The sequence below is a fragment of the Neophocaena asiaeorientalis genome, unplaced genomic scaffold (genome assembly GCF_003031525.2).
Source record: "Neophocaena asiaeorientalis asiaeorientalis breed wild unplaced genomic scaffold, Neophocaena_asiaeorientalis_V1.1 scaffold534, whole genome shotgun sequence".
NCBI lineage: Eukaryota > Metazoa > Chordata > Mammalia > Artiodactyla > Phocoenidae > Neophocaena > Neophocaena asiaeorientalis.
The window spans coordinates 1,981,006-1,998,127 of record NW_020172826.1 but is presented as its reverse complement, the minus strand read 5'-3'; the positions used below and the strand labels follow the sequence as shown (position 1 = coordinate 1,998,127).

The following is a 17,122-nucleotide window of genomic DNA, read 5'->3' as shown; positions in this document are numbered from 1 at the left end:
TTGTGTGCTTGCTTAAGGGGACCTAGCAGACTGCTATGTGACCAGAGTTTTGAGTGAACGTGGTAACCTCAGGTAAACAGGAATCTAGTCTAAACATATTTCTCTAAAGTTCTGTGGCATTCCAATACAGCCAGCTGCTCACACAGCTTATACAATTTCACTATTCACTGTTTCTGTGTGTAGATGAGACTTTTCACATTCAGGGAAACATTCACGATCCAGGGAAAGATAATCATTCACCAGGCTCCAGGGAAGAAAACTGGCCAACATCTGCCACCAGGCCGTCCTTGAGGGCTACAGGTTGACTCCCATTGCTGAAGTTCTGATGTTCCTCTATCACTACAAACTGCAGCAAACAAAAGGGAGAGAGAGGAAATCCATAAATTTAAAATCCATAAATTATCTCAACATACGTTAAATAAAATCTATGGCTTCATGTCCACCTTATAGAAGGTAAAAGCCAAAAGAAAAGGCCCTGTCAAATTTGTCTCTCTGGCTAATGAAAGATTCAGTTCAGTTAGAAAGCTTCTGTTACTCTCTATTAAAGCAACTAGCACTACCCATACATGAATCCACAAGTGTTCTAAGCATTGCCCACAGGCCAGACAAATAATATCTCGCACATGTATGTGCTCCAACTTTTCAAATATGTGTGTGTGCTTAATTAGGAAAATTCACTTAAACATGCTATCAAGTTCTGAATAATTTGGGCTCATTAGTGGGTAATAAGAACTAATAATGCAACTACTATTTTGCAGGGATCCATGAACTGTCTTTTCATGCTTGAACAGCTTGGGAACCGGAATTCTAAAAGGCAGGCTCAGAAAACAACATTATTTCTCTTCGGTCAACAAAATGATTATTTTTGTCATTGTTTGTACTGTCCACGTTCGATTGGGCACTTGCAATGCAGGCTAACCAGAGTTCACTGGCTCACATTCACACCAGATAGATTAGAGATTAAAGCAGATCAAAGATAAAAGGAGAGAAAAGAAGTGACCCCACGCCCCAGGATGAAGGATGCAGTTTGGGGAAGTCCTTCCTTGCCAATCAGTAACCCAGCAGACAGACTGCCCCAAGGTTCTGAACCAATGCTCTACTGGTTCAGAAACGTACCCTCCACATAATGAGCCCATAGCTGAGAAATACAATGAGGAAGAGAGAATAGAAAAAAATCTCCTTGGTCATATTTCTCCTTGAGAAAACTATAGGAATAAAAATGAGTAGAGTCGATGAGGGAGAGAAATGTTGGTGAGAGAATGGTGGATCCTCTGAACACGTTTTCATTTTCTTATTTTCCACACCACTAATCACCCTTCTCCACCTCTTCCTCACTGATGGGTCTCCCAAAGTAACTCATTGCAAAACTAATACATGACCCACTGTTTACGGGCACAGGCCCATTTTTCTGGCTCAAGTTAAAATCCAGCCCACTGCACTGCCAGTTTTCCAACCACATGCCTCTCTGCCAGAAGAACACAGCTTCCAGGATTCTGGCCTGGGTTGGGCGCTCAGCTCTCTCCCACTCGCACCGATACCTGCAGAGCAGCTGGTGTCAGTGACAGATCTGACGGCTGGGAGACTGAGCCTCTCACCACAGCCCTGAGACAGCACGCTGCTCGTGACAGCAGCAAGTGTTTTTGATTTTTTAAGAAATAAGATACAGATTGTGTTTCTCCTTCTCTCCCATGATTTCAATAAGATGAACGAAACTTGCTACCCAAAACCTGAAGGAAGTACCATACAGGCTGACAATGAGATCTGGAAAATTAAAGAGTCCACAAGTCATGAAGCTTCAAAGAACTGAGGACATTCTATGACTAAGTCCACCCAGAACCACACACTTAGGGAATCTCCAGAGACAGGGGGGATCTTAGAGCTCATGTAATCCAAACACCTTGGAGTCCTGATGAAGAAACAGGGGTCCAGTGACTTGCTGAAAATTAGCCAACTGGTTAGAAGAGTAAAGCCAGAATTCACATTTCTTATTGTATTTCTGTACTCAAGTTCCACCAAAAAATAAGTATACGCTGAATGCCTACAACAAGCAGAGACAGATGGTCACTTGTTAGTCAAAAGCATAGCCACAGGAAAGCTGTTCTCTGAAATGCACATGAAGTAGAGGCTGGGGAGTGGGAGCAGTGGTGTGGGAAGGACCCCAAATGATGCCTTTGCCCCTTGACAACCTCTCCCTAATAGCCTTTTCCCTATGTGCCCACAGGTTTCAATTCCCCACGGACCTGCCATATAGTCCAGCCTCTTCCACAACATATACCACAAATGATACCAACAACACACATGGAACCAGTCAAGTTATCTCTGACGGGATTCTGAAAATGGAAATTCCAGCAATTTCAAGAGAGCCTGTCCCAAGTCTGCCCTCTAGTGTTCTAAGATCAATTACTGAAATGGATGATCTATGAAGCATTTTGAACTTCGCAGTTACTATGCTTTTTGGAAAATATACAGGGCTGCCGGATAAAATACAGGATACCCAGTAAAATTTGAATTTAAAATTGAACTTTCAGTATTAGCATGAATTTAACTAGGTGTCCTGTATTTTTATTGGCTAAATCTGGCAACTGTTTTGCTGCTGAAGTTTAAGGACTTAAAATGTGTGTGAGAAAAGAAATTTTAACAAAATTAGGAGCATAATCTTGGGTTTTTAAGGCATCCATCTGAAAGGGATCGCCGAAAAATGGGGAAAGACTTTCCACAAACACATAAAAAGCTAAGTTATAGCAAGAAAGTACATGCTAGAAAAAAGATCCCATAAATGTCTCGTGCATTACATTATGGCACTAGTTTAGCTTATCTGATTACTTTAATTTAGGACACAGTTCCCCCACCCTCACTGCCCACCCAGGACCTCCCACTTCTTGTGGTGTTAGGTAACATTAACACCAGCTGGAAGCTATAATAGATTCCAGTCTCTCTGAACTCAGTGAAGAATGAGAAAAAAAAAATGAACTGGGATTAACGTAAAACTTTATTGCTTTACATTCCTTGCTTCATGTATTTAATTTCTTGCTTCATGTACTGTGGTCACATTACCCAAGGTTGGGGGTAAGAGGACATCCCAGCCTCCTCATCTACAGGCCTGGTACTGCTCACATCTCTGCTTGACTCTTCATAAGGATTCTTCGGACTTTTCGATAGCAGCTTCTGAGTCCTGCCATAGAGCCAAAATATCAGATAATCTCAAAACAAAATAAAACAGTAGCCTACTCAGTGATGGTCAAGGACAACTACTTTTGCTACTGAAATTTTGGTACTTAAAATGCATGGGAGAGAAGAAGTATTAAGGAAACTAGGAGCCTAACTTTGGGTTTTAAGGCATCCTTACCTGCATTACTTTCCAGATGATGCTTCACTCTTTCCAAGGTACTGTGACAAGGGGTAGGAGGGCATGGGGCGGGCGGGAAGCCATGCATTCATTCATTCATTTATTCATGGACATATCGATTGAGTACTAACTATATCCTAGGCCCTGTCCTAGTACCGGAGACATAGGAATGGAAAAACAACACAACAAAATCTCTACCTAAATGGACTTAGAATTTGTGGGGAGGGGGTGCCCATGGAAATAGTACCACAGCAATTGTGTGACACAGCTTCATTTTACAAGTGAAGCCAGTGGGATTGGAAGATAGTAGTGATGAACCCAAGGCACACAGCTACCAAGGGCAGCCCAGGAGCTGGGTCACAATGCTGTACCAACTACGTATTGGCACCTGCCGTCTACCTCTACAGCTGCTGCAGCTGCTGACCTTCAACACCCACTGAAAGGAGTTCAGTGCGGAGATCAGGAATGAGACACCCTGTGCTCTGCGAAAAACTGGCAGAACAGGTCTTTAGATAATTAGATATTCTCAGGAAAAGATTTTATGAGCCCAATTCTTGCATCTCCTTGTATCTAGCAAAGCACTAAAATCCTTCACGGTGACGTCTCCTCCTCACGAGTAGCAGTAACCTTCACGAGACTAGCAGCAACCGTCTGCAAAAATTATGTGCTTGATTGCCTGTACTCCCCCTTCACCAAAGGCACAGATATACCGACCTTGCCCCCTACCTCTCTGGAGCAGCTTCTCAGAGCTATCTGAAATGCCATCTTCCGGGCTATAGTCCTCATTTTGCCCCAAATAAACTTAACTCATAACTCTCACGTTGTGCTTTTTTTTTTTTTTTCAGTCGATGGATGCAAAGCCTAGGCTCCTTCCAGGTCTATGCAAGGCATGGTGTCATGCCCTGGGGGAGGGGGTGAAAGGGAGGGAAATCTAACATGAAAGTGGGATCCCTGTCCTCAAAGCATAGCCTTGAGAGGGAGAGAGACAGGTACATCACATAATGAGCAGCCATTTAAGGGAAACCAATGAAGGAAAGGTGGTGGGGAGACCACCAGCCAGCCTCAAGATTCCAAAATAGTGCTGCTATCTCGGGGCAGATGGCGTCTTAATTCCCTCTAGGAGTGTAACCCTCAGTCAAACAGGTCTGTCTGACCATCGGAGGAAGGGCAATAAGGAAGGTCGGGGCTGCTGTGGAAGCCCCATCCCAGGAGCTGTGAATTCCATGAGACAGATGGAACCCCATCAGGAAATAGTGTGGGTTATTATTTTTAATCAAAAGCATCAAGGAAAAAAATTGAAGTGGTTAATATAAACACTTCCAAAGTTGCAAGTTATAGTTTGTGACATAATACTTCCTGTTGGTTTTTTTACAAAGCGGTCCTTCCAAGAAATAGTTTTATTTTTTTATTTTTATTTTTTAAAGTCTTTCTTATTGAATTTGTTACAATATTGCTTCTGTTTTATGTTTTGGTGTTTTGGCCGCAAGGCATGTGGGATCTTAGCTCCCTGACCAGGGATCAAACCTGCATCCCCTGCATTGGAAGGCAAAGTCTTAACCACTGGACCGCCAGGGAAGTCCCCAACAAGTTTCATGAAGTAATAATAGTACAATACTTTTTAAATTATTTAGTTCCACAAACAATCTTTTCAGAGATACACAGGACAAATAGTGTCAGACAGTCAATCTAGACAAAACAGGTAAGACTGACGCAAAGGGAGGAATAACTGATTTTAACTCTTTACAGAAAATTACTCAACACACCTAACTGATAAACCCAATGCTAGGTCTGTATTTATTGGTGTACATGAGTGACGTGGCAATATTTAAACTGGCAGTTTTCATTTGAACTTTGCAGCGTATTACTTACTATGTCATAGTCCATAGAATAAGAAAAAATACCTAATAATTACAGTACCCTTGGACTTGTTTCTTCCTTCCATTTTTCTCTACATTATTTGCCAATCATCTACTTTCCTTTTGGCATTCTGTCCAATGGGATGAAACGCTGATTATTTAATATTCTTCCTACAAATATCCAAGATATTGATTGAACACCAGGCTAAAAAGTACAATGGTTACTGATGAACCACTGAATTAAAATTTCAAGTTTTTGCCTGAGAATCCTGTGTGTCAAGATAGAAAAGGATTTGGAACGTGTGACTCCTTGGGGAAGATGACGGTTCGTGGAGAATCATAGCAATAACAAAAAGCATTTATTAAATCACATATGCCAGACAAACTACAACAGTGTACAAAATGCTTTTCTGTATTGAGGATAGTGGAGGATGCTGTCTTACTTTTTAAGAAAGTGGAAAATGAACAAACAATGTGATGCCCATTTCTTCACCCTAATGTAGTGGTTTTTTTTTTTTTTAAATAAATGTGTAAATATCATCGTTCCACAGTTCTGAACTTTTAACTTGAAATGACTAAAAACATAAACTCCAAGGACCCGAAACTTCCTTCCAAGTTAGGGAAGATAACTGAGTTTCTTGAACAGAAGTTAATACTTTGCGGGAAATCAACTCAGTGGATGGCACCCATGAAAAATTATAGTTATACAGGCTGGGGATGGCGTGAGAGGAAGCACACGATGCTAAAAGAAAAAAAGTGGAATATAAAAACGTGTGAGGGGGGCTCCCCTGGTGGCGCAGTGGTTGAGAGTCCGCCTGCCGATGCAGGGGACACGGGTTCGTGCCCCGGTCCGGGAAGATCCCACATGCCGCGGAGCAGCTGGGCCCATGAGCCATGGCCGCTGAGCCTGCGCGTCTGGAGCCTGTGCTCCGCAACGGGAGAGGCCACAACAGTGAGAGGCCCGCATACCGCAAACAAAACAAAACAAAACAAAACAAACAAACAAAAAACGTGTGAGGTTAAATAACAACCCAGTAAACTACATAGGTTTATGGGCAAAGACTGGAAAGGAACAATAAATCCACTGATGTTTTAGAGCAGTGAAATCCTGGACCGTTTTTTGTTTTCTTTTACTGTTATTCCAGTTTTTAAATGAAGTAAGTGTGTAGAAGCAGCTCATCTCAAGAAGCCCCTGGGAGGAGCTAGAAGGAGGTTGAAAGTTCCAATGGAAGCAAAGTCACCTGTATTTCTGAGCCCCGCACAGCCCCAGGAGCAGTAGCAGAAGCAGCACCACCACACAGGCAGCCACCGCGGTGACGCTCCGCTGCCGCCCGTGGCCGGCATGGCGCAGTTCCCACCACTTCAGGTCTCGGTGCTGACATCGCTCCCCGACGTAGCCAACGACACAGCTGTGACAACATACAAACAGAGGTCAGCAGTGAGCCAAGGCCGAAAACGCTTATATTTTTGCACTCAATATCCAGCCGTCTCTCAACCTCTGCATTTCAGCTTCAGCTCTTTGGACATATGGAAAATCCATCAGGGGTCAGTTGAAAGCACTCTAATTTACAAGTTAATGCAACACAGACTTCCCCCATTGGTCTGTTGGTCCTGGGATTAATGGGGGATTATTTGCATACTGCCTCTATAAGGCACTGCAGAACATTGATTAAAGATCAATTTCTGTTAGGCTAAAATCCTGTGAAGCTTCCTCTAAGACCAACATAAAGCAACCCTGCCCTAAGTGCCAAGGGAGTTTTCGAACAAATGTTCAGCCAGACTGCAATGAGTATAGGTCAAAGGAAGGAAGAAGAATTCAAAGCAGAGTCTTTCACTTGAGACCAGGTTGTAAAAGAAGGTTGAGTAGTCTCTGAACTGGAAGCATAGACTAGTCTGCAGAGGAAACCATTTTTCCTTCTTTTTTAAAATCACAGACTCAAAAGGACTCGGTGGTGACACACAAGCATTTGCCTACTTCTTCAAGGGAGAAGAACTAAGTGGAGGAAAAGAGGCATTCACCAACATCCTGCTGTTTCATTAGTGAAATTGTTACTGGAATTACCAGCGGGCAACACAGCCTGCGAACCTTTAGATGAAAGTAAATGAAACAATGCTGCCATCTACTGGGAATACACGCTTCCAGAAACTCTCAGGATCTTGGGTAGAACTATATTCTATTATTCTTTGCAAGAGCATAAACTTTAAAAATATTCTGTTAGAAATTTTGTGTTGCTCACTTGTTAGGAATTTCTTCACCCTGGCTCTGGATCCACTCTCTGTATGTATATCCATGTCCCCACTTTGTTCCAAAAGGAGGTAAAGGAATGAACACACAGAGGACTGATACCAGTCCCCATGGCGGGAAGAGGCAGCAAGGGAAAAGCATTAGACGAAGGATGCATCATGGCTGAAGGCCCAGAAGGTCTCAAGTCTAGTCCTAGTTCTACCTGAGTTGGTTATAGGAGCTTTGGCGAGTCACTTTCAAAGACAGGAGGGAAAGTAAGTAGTGATTGTTACGCACCTTATGTTTCCGATATTGTACTAGGCACTTTTATTCATTTTATTTTTGATGGCATATTCCCATTTTATAGATGAGGAAAGTGAGATTCAAAGGAGTTAAGTAATTTTTCACACGGCTCGTGAATGGCAGGTTTGATTCAAATGGTTCTCTGATTTCAAAGTCTGTGTTCTTTCTACTACATTGGGCCACTTCCAAAAAGAGTTTTAAGTTCCAGGTACCTCTGAAAAACTATTCTTCTAGAAGTGATCCTACCAGAGAATGCAGGATCTGAGTGTAGGAAGCATAAAGGACCATCAGGTTATTCCCGGCTTTCCTGTATGCTGTTTTAATTCTAGCTGTCCTTGGTTATAGACGTTTACTATCAACGCCTAGCAGCCAGTTTTGTTTTTGTTTTTGTTTTTGTTTTTTTGCGGTACGCAGGCCGCTCACTGCTGTGGCCTCTCCCGTGGCGGAGCACAGGCTCCGGACGCGCAGGCTCAGTGGCCATGGCTCACGGGCCCAGCCGCTCCGCGGCATGTGGGATCCTCCTGGACCGGGGCACGAACCCGCATCCCCTGCATCGGCAGGTGGACTCTCAACCACTGCACCACCAGGAAAGCCCCTAGCAGCCACTTTTAAACTGTTGGATATTAATAGGTCACACCTCCAATCCTCTCATAGATCTTAGGGTCTCAAGGAATATGCCACGCACGTGACAAGAGAACTGGGAGCCAAGGAGGCTGCAATATCAAAGCCCCTCAGCCTTATAAGGTCCAGAGCAATCAGCCAGCATTTCACAAGGGCAGGCCACACTCCATTAGTTCTTCAGGTTTTGTTTAGGTGGTCACAAAGCACCGAGCTGATCTCCCTGTGCTATGCAGCTGCTTCCCACTAGCTATCTACTTTACATTTGGTAATGTATATATGTCCATGCCACTCTCTCACTTCATCCCAGCTTCCCCTTCCACTTCCCCATGTCCTCAAGTCCATTCTCTACATCTGAGTCTTTATTCCTGTCCTACCCCAGGTTCATCAGAACCATTTTTTTTTAATTTTTAGATTCCATACATATGTGTTAGCATATGGTATTTGTTTTTCTCTTTCTGACTTACTTCACTTTGTATGACAGACTCTAGGTCTATAATGTCTTTAATAACCCAAAATTAAAGTATCAGAGAGAAACACAAACCATTGCTAGGACACTTGTTTTCATAATTCCATTATCTGTAACAACAAGAAGCCAGGAACAGGTAAAAACAATTTGATTCTTATTATCAAAATCAAGGATGATTATCATTAAGTACTAAATTTATCTTAGGTTAGAAAATCACAGTATGAAATATGAATACGAAAGCAGATTTCTATTAGAACTGAGTCATTTTTGCTAATATTCATGAGCAGTTTTCACTGTGTCAGGCTGACGTGATTTATAATGCTAAGGCCATATACTTTGTCACAGAATGTAACTTATTCTTCTTATAATTTAGACTATGTTTCCGCTGATTATTAGCGATAAAATAATCAAAGCCTCTAAGCTCATAGCATCTATTCATGAGGATCGAAGTATTTCATCATTCCTTCACTAGGCACAGAGAAAATTATCAATGAGTCAGGAGTCCAGCCATAGGAGACCTATTCATTTTTCAGTATCTATCAATTCCCTCCGATTGCCTTCAAATTATGAAAGAAATTAAAAGTAAGATTTGATACAAAACTAGATCTTCTGGGTGTGGTTTTTACTAAAAACTGAGGGGCATGGTTTCTGAGTGAGTACGGTGGGAACACCTCATAGTTCCAGGGCTTCCTTGAACCCTCTCTTCATGTTGACACTTAGCCCACTGAAACCATCACAGGGACAAAAGCAGAGCAAAGGCAGCCATGGCTGCATCCAGCAGTTGTTACCAAACAACAAAAATGTAAATGACGGGCTTCCCTGGTGGCGCAGTGGTTGAGAGTCCCGCTGCCGATGCAGGGGACACGGGTTCGTGCCCCGGTCTGGGAAGATCCCACATGCTGCGGAGCGGCTGGGCCTGTGAGCCATGGCCGCTGAGCCTGCATGTCCGGAGCCTGTGCTCCACGACCGGAGAGGCCACAACAGTGAGAGGCCCGCGTAACGCAAAAAAAAAAAAAAAATGTAAATGCCAACCATTAGGAAGTAAAGAGGGAAAAAATATGTTAGTTTTGAGCATTGAAAGCAAGAAGTCCAGTGTGAACATATATAACACTTTTTAAAATTCAGAAACATAGCATTGATGCGCTCTATCTGATTGGCAGAAAATAAATCAAAGTTTTAAGAAATTCTCTCAGTTTAATCCCCAGCCTATACCAGTAGTAACATCAAGTTATTTAAATAAGAGGGAAAATAACCAGTTCCTTACATTTAATATTTACCACTAGCACCGGGTTAGGGGCAGGGGGTGGTGAAATATGCAGGAAAGGTGTAATACACACACAGAATTTATATATGTAAATAAAGGGTTACATATATAAATTATCTATTTTTCCCTATGGAAAAGCCTAATTATAGAAAAATCGCAATGTAAGTTTTCTGAATCTGCTAAAAGTTATGGGCTGCGATATCATATCTCTGTGCCATCAGAAAAATAGCTCGACTTACTTGCAGGCATAGCTGTCGACCGCTTCAACATACATACACACACCGCCATGGAGGCAGTACCCATCGTGGGACGGGGGACATTCGGGGTAAATATTTCTCACAGGAGAGCGGCCATCCTCCCTGGGTTGAGAGGGTGGAGTCGAGTCTAGAAGAAGCAAAGGCATTTCTTTTACTTTCTGAAGTGATTGGGGTCGTTCAGATATCGATATCAGGAAGTAGTTTCCGTGAACAATTTGTGAGATAGACCAATAGTTGTGATATAGAACAACAGTTTCACTTTCTTAATCAGACCTCGTGTCCTTCACCATGGAGCCAGCCATTCTTTCCTTAGGTTCAGCATTATTTGACATAAAGCATGTTGGAAGCTGTAAGAGAATGGTCAGTCCCAAGACCATATGAATTCCGAGTGCAGATCTCATTATAAAAGCACATACATCATCCAAAAACACACGCTGTGTGAAACAGCAGTTAGCTTAAGAGCGTCTCACTGAACAACAGTATCTCTTGATGGCTTATAAACCACCTACCACTACACAGTCCACTACCCCTAGTTTCCTGGGAGTCTCAAAAATTTCTCCCACATGAGACTTTCTTCTAAAAACTATTTAAGTTGTAGGGGAGCCCTCAAAGACAAGATTAGCAACTTTGACAGAAAGGAAATGTTACCATAACAGAGGGGATGCCAAAGTGGGGAAGTCCGTTTTATTGAATGGTTTGCTGCTCTTTGAAAGGAAAACATTAGGGTGTGTAGCTGACTATATAAATATTAGGAGTCTTTCAGTACCTTTAAGAACAGTGAATTATTTGAGAAAATAATATGCTAAAAAAACAGAGACCCGAGCAAATGCAGAACCTTCCTTTCTCAGGATGTTTTCTGCTTGCAGAGCTGAGACAGGTAAATAGCTGGCAATGACTTAGCTGACCCTGGCTTCTAGGGTCTATGAAGCCAGCTCCCCTTCTGGGTGCTGATGGTAAGAAGATACTGCTGTTATGGGGGAGGGTTCGGGAAGAAGGAAGCAACAATTATTAACTTTTTAAGTTCTAATTCAGATCAAGAAATACTGACTTTTAAAAAAAAATTAAATGCAATTTTATTAAGAATTTCAAATGACATATGTCAAATTTCTAGAATGGAATAGGACCATTTTGAAACTGGAGAGATGGCATAGATGAACGCTGATATCCCTTGTAACTCCAACTTTATTTAAAAAAACAATTCCTCTGCAAACCATATTCCCCCTTATATAACAAGACGAAATAGTATCTACCTTTTCACTATGGCAACAGCTATTTCCTAAAGGAATGGAAAAAAAAAATAGTGATTTTGCTACTTCTTTAAGTTCATTAAAAATGGGACTCTATCTTTAGATTAAAATTTTTAAGTTCAGAAAAAGCTTATTTTAAAATCCTTGAAAGTGATTCAAAATGCTAAGAGTCCGGACATCCTCCCCAACCTGTCTAGCCCTGCAGAGCTTTCCCAGCAGCCCCCAAAATCAACATTACAAATCAGGACATTAGCTGCATAGTTAAAGAGAACCACCTGTGTTCCCACCTTTATTGAATTGTGAATAATAAAAAAGGATTTATTCCAGATGCTATTAAATTAAGAAAACTTGGGTCATTTCACATTCTCAACCACAGCATCAATCTAATCAGGAAAGTAAACTCACCAGCCTGATTGAACTGAATGATTTCTAGAAGCTCTAATGGAAATACACTTGGGTACTGATTTTTTCAGAATCAAGTCTCTCCCCTTGGATCTGGACCACCCACCAACCTACCAGGGCAAATCCGTCCAGGTTCAGATGAGTTGCCAGCACATGTGCAGGTGTAGTTTCCCTCCGTATTTGTACAGGTGGCATTTTCCCCACAGGTGTGCACACCCAGTTGGCACTCATCAATATCTGTCAGGAAAAGGGAGTAGGAAAGAGAAAAGTAGGGTGCAGAGGAGAACAGAGGGTGATATAATTGGAAACCCCAATATTCTGGAAAGGGAGCATCTTCAACTTCTGTCATGCCACATGTTCTCAGAGCTCTATACATTTTTAGATTCAAAAATTCTATTATTAATGTTGGAGAGAGAGAGATGGACTGGGCCCCTTGGCTGCATGCCATGCAGGTAAACTCCTGACATAAGGCTGGAAGTTCTCCTACTGCTTGGAAGGAAAGGAAATTTCCCAGCACATGTAGCTCAGTGGGAAAGTTGGAGATGGTAAACTATCTCTAGGTAAACATTTAGTAGTTCAGATCATATCAAATTCAACATTTTTGCCTTTTTTACATAAATATGAACAAAGTCATCACTTTTTTCCCAACTACCCATCTTTTATTTTCTCAGTTACCACCACCCTAACCTTTAGGTTCTTCTTCTCTTCAATTTTCCATTGCTTTAAGAGGAGCAGCCTTACAACATTCCCTGCATCCCATCTCTCCTCCACTTCTCTCCTAAACACCAGTGCCACATTAATCTTCCCGAACCACATCTCCCGTCACTGCACCACTCGACTCAGATGCTGCCAGTAGTTGTCTGTTTCCTAGAGCTGTGCTGCCTAATATGGTAGCCATCGCCATATGTGGGTACTGAGCATCTGAACTGCAGCTAGTCCACACTGAAATGTAGTGTAAGTGTAAAACACACGCCAGATTTTGTGGACATAGTACCAACTATGAAAGAACATAAAATATATCAGTAATTTTTATATTATAGATAGCTAATGAGAACCAACTGTATAGCACAGGGAACTCTACTCAGTGCTCTGTGGTGACCTAAATGGGAAGGAAATCCAAAAAAGAGGGGATATATGTATATGTATAGCTGACTCACTTTGCTGTACAGCAGAAACTAACACAACACTGTAAAGCAACTATACTCCAATTAAAAAATAATGATGATACTTTTTTATATTGATTATACATTAAGCTGTTAATATTTGGGATATATATTGCATTAAATAAAATATTAAAATTAATTTCACCTGTTTCTTTTTGCTTTTTGTAATGTAGCTACAAAAAATTTTAAATTACATATGTGACTGACATTATATTTCTACTGGATGGTGCTGGTCTAGAGAAGTAAAACCCCAATGCCTGACTTTCAGATTCTAGTTTTCCACAAATATAACTCAACTTACCTGTTATGGACTGAATTGCATCTCCCCAAAATTCATATGTTGAAGCCCTAACCCCCAGAGTGACTATATTTGGAGACAGGACCTATAAGGAAGCAGTCAAGCTTATATGAAGTCATAAGAGTGAGGCCCTAATCCAACGGGATTGATGTCCTTCTAAGAAGAGGAAGAGATACCAGTGGTATCTCTCTCTCCCTCTCTCACTCTCTCCACAAGCCACAGAGGAAAGGGCAGGTGAGTGTGGAGTAAGAAGGGGGCCGTCTGCAAGCCAGGAAGAGTCCTCACCAGGAACCAAATCTGCCAGCACCTTAATCTGGGACTCCTGGCCTCCAAAACTCTAAGAAAATAAATGTCTGTTGTTTAGGCCACCCAGTCTACACAGTACTTTTGAAGGTAGCCAGAGCAGATGGAGACACCACCTTGCCAGACTCAGTTTCTGTTCTCCTTCACACAAGTATAGACACACAGTCTATACTTAAGGCTCTAGGCTTTTCTCTACCCGCCCCCCAAATAAGACCTGTGATATGTTCATGCCTGCGGTGCTCCCCACTCCTTCACATTTCTGCATAATAAAAATGTACTTATGCCCCCAGTTCCATCCAAAATGATACTTCCTCCATGAAGTCTTTCCCAATACCTCAAACAGATATGTCTACCGGTTCTGAACTTCCACTTAGTTTTTACTTCTCTTATGACGCATACCTTTCTTCACCACTTATCACAGCTGCATTTCTTTTAGATCATATTCTCCATGTAAGTAAGGACTGCCTTCCTCATCTTGGCATTCCTCACAGATCATAGCACTGTGTCTTTGCACTAATAGGGGTCAATTAAGTATTTGCCACATTGAATCGCTAACCTGAATAGCCCAAAGGGAGTCTTTTTTTTTTTTTAAACTGACATCCTACTGCAATCTCTATGAACGATCACCTTGAGAATGAGAGAGAAGCAAAAACAATGATGTACCGTTGGCCAAGAAACACGGCTACTCTTAAGAATAACAACAGTTTTATATAGCACTTATTGTGTGCTGGGCATGGTTCAAAGCACTGTATCTACTACATCTCTATATCTACTGTATATACATGGGGCTGGGGGGCAGTGCGGAGAACAAGAACAAGCTCAGGGCTTCCATGTGGCCCGAGATGCCATGCCAACCAGGCAGGCTGGGCCATGACACTCTGCTCCATGGATGGAGATGCGTGAGTAACAGAGTGAGAATCCAGAGTATAATGAGTTTAAACATCCAAGAAAGTATACCTTCCTTTTTCTTCAAAGTAAATTAAATATAAAGCCTGTTTGTCTAAATTATCTAGGAGCCTGCTTAATTAGAGCAGTGACATTTTCCCAATTGACAGCCAAATATGTGCTGAAAAGAGCCTTTACAGATGTCTGTGGACTCCACAAAACTAATCTGATAAACATCTGATTTAAACCAACCAGGTCCAGAAAATTGGTAGTTATGACTGATATTTCATCTTTAAACTCAACATGTGTGAGAAAGCAATGCCATTTTAGTTTGTTATCAAGGCATCTGCCCCTCACAGCGAAAAGATTTTTATGTTTTCAGAAGGAAAGGAAAATACTGAAAGAGACATGTTAAAGCCCCATAAAACTTGAGATAACTATTTTACCAGGCCAAGATGGCTTCAGGCAGGTCTTCACTTGTACCGTGACATTGTGTTACACCTGGAATGGTACAAGACATCCACTAGGTGAACTCCCAACCCAGCAAGCCACACCCAGACCTTGGCAGAGGATGGTGATTATGAAAGAGGTCTTAATCATTCCTTGCTTGATTCTAAATGTCAACGGCTTGAACTTATCAAGAGCCAGCTGTGAGCCCTTTCACAGAACCACGCCTCCTTCCCTTTACACACAGCCGTGACCTCCAACAAACCCACATCAGCTCTGCAGTTCACCACGGTTCAATTGCCAAATTCAGTGACAAAGAAAATGCTGTCCAGTTCCCCCCGCATGATGGCTCGAGGTGTGGAGCTATCGATGAGGCACTGATGTCACTCAACCCCCGGAGAAAGAATTAGAAAGGCAGAGGGGAAAACAGCCTCTGCAGAGTGTAGAAGCTGACTAGTACGGTCACGGCCAAAGGGCACGAAATTGACTATTTACCCCAAACTGAAATATGTCAGTTTGAACAGATCACACAACTCCTCTTTTAGTCTTAACATGTGTGTCACCGCAATTCTCTCCTGTCTTTTCTCGGCCCGCCACACCCAGTGTTTGGTGATTCTCCAAGGCCTGCCTTCACCCTTGGCCCTCTGCACACAGCTCTCTTACCGAGGCAGTGGATCCCATCTCCCTGGTAGCCTTCTGAGCACCGGCAGACATGGCCACCTTCAGTATTGACGCACTTGGAGGAGGTGGGAGGGCAAACTGAGATACCCATATGACATTCATCTATATCTGTGGGCAAAATGATGAGCTAGTGAAATACATAGGCAATCCTGGTATAAAGGAAAAGAGTAGGAAAGGATAGTATAATCTTACATACAATCATCCAGCCATTTACAGGTACTGCTTGCAAATGTGATGCAAACCCTCCATCTTGGACTTAAAGTTCATTTCTGAATCAATTTTTACAGATTTCTCAGTGTTTCATTAGTGTAAGTAAATCACTTTGTGCCAGAGTTTCAGACCATAAGAACATTTACAATAATGGCTATCAATGTAAAATAGTAACCCATCCAGCAAAACCTATTTAATAAACTAAAACTTATGACTTAAGCCTTTGGGGGGGGAAAGCTGTATTTTTATTGGAATTGGGGAGTTTATAAATTTGACTTGAACTCAAATTCATGCTTTTAAAGCTAATTATAAATTCTTCTCCTTGGGGCTTCCCTGGTGGCACAGTGATTAAGAATCCACCTGCCAATGCAGGGGACACAGGTTTGAGCCCTGATTCGGGAAGATCCCACATGCCGTGGGGCAACTAAGCCCACGCGCCACAACTACTGAGCCTGTGCTCTATAGCCCACGAGCCACAACTACTGGGCCCACGTGCCACAACTACTGAAGCCCGCGTGCCTAGAGCCTGTGCTCCGCAGCAAGAGAAGCCACCGTGATGAGAAGCCCGTGCACCGCAATGAAGAGTAGCCGACGCTCGCAAAGACTAGAGAGCCTGCGTGCAGCAACAAAGACCCAACACAGCCAAAAATAAAGTAAATGAAATAAATATTTTTTAAAAATCAATTATATTAAAAAATTCTTCTCCTTAATGTCAATTGTCTATATCACGGAATTTTAATATAACTCAATGTAATATAACAATATGCTATGTTTCTTATTTTCTATTCATACACCCATTACCTTTTTAGCTAATATCAAATAAGGTATTCAATCCTGAGGGTAACATAAATCCTTCTGGAGATTCTGAATCAGTATGATCTGAGAGAATGTTTCTGATTCACTATTTTCCAGTTATTATGTGTATTTGGATTTTGCTCTTACCAGAACACAGTTTTCCATCTCCGGCAAATCCTTTCAAACACCGACACGTGACATTCTCTCCCTCTGAAACACACCAAGCCTGTGTACTGCATCCCAAGGCACTACAGTCATCACCATCTGCAAACAGCGAGAACCCCACAGGATTATTTCCAGACCTCAGAGAAGAAAATGGACTTCAATGTTTTGCATTCTACCGAAAATTCCAGT

The 17,122-nt window shown here is 42.1% G+C and overlaps 1 protein-coding gene across 4 annotated transcripts in view; it reads right to left on the bottom strand.

Moving 5' to 3' along the window:
• EGF (epidermal growth factor) overlaps positions 1 to 17,122 on the bottom strand; it is a 92,142-nt gene that overhangs the window by 4,013 nt on the left and 71,007 nt on the right. For all 4 annotated transcript variants that reach the window (XM_024741944.1, XM_024741945.1, XM_024741949.1 and 1 more), the window contains 7 exons: positions 16,916 to 17,032; positions 15,746 to 15,871; positions 12,101 to 12,223; positions 10,320 to 10,464; positions 6,444 to 6,611; positions 3,055 to 3,172; positions 241 to 346 (listed from right to left, as the gene is read on the bottom strand). In XM_024741944.1, the coding sequence (XP_024597712.1) occupies positions 241 to 346; positions 3,055 to 3,172; positions 6,444 to 6,611; positions 10,320 to 10,464; positions 12,101 to 12,223; positions 15,746 to 15,871; positions 16,916 to 17,032 (903 nt within the window). The remainder of the gene's footprint in view (positions 1 to 240; positions 347 to 3,054; positions 3,173 to 6,443; positions 6,612 to 10,319; positions 10,465 to 12,100; positions 12,224 to 15,745; positions 15,872 to 16,915; positions 17,033 to 17,122) is intronic.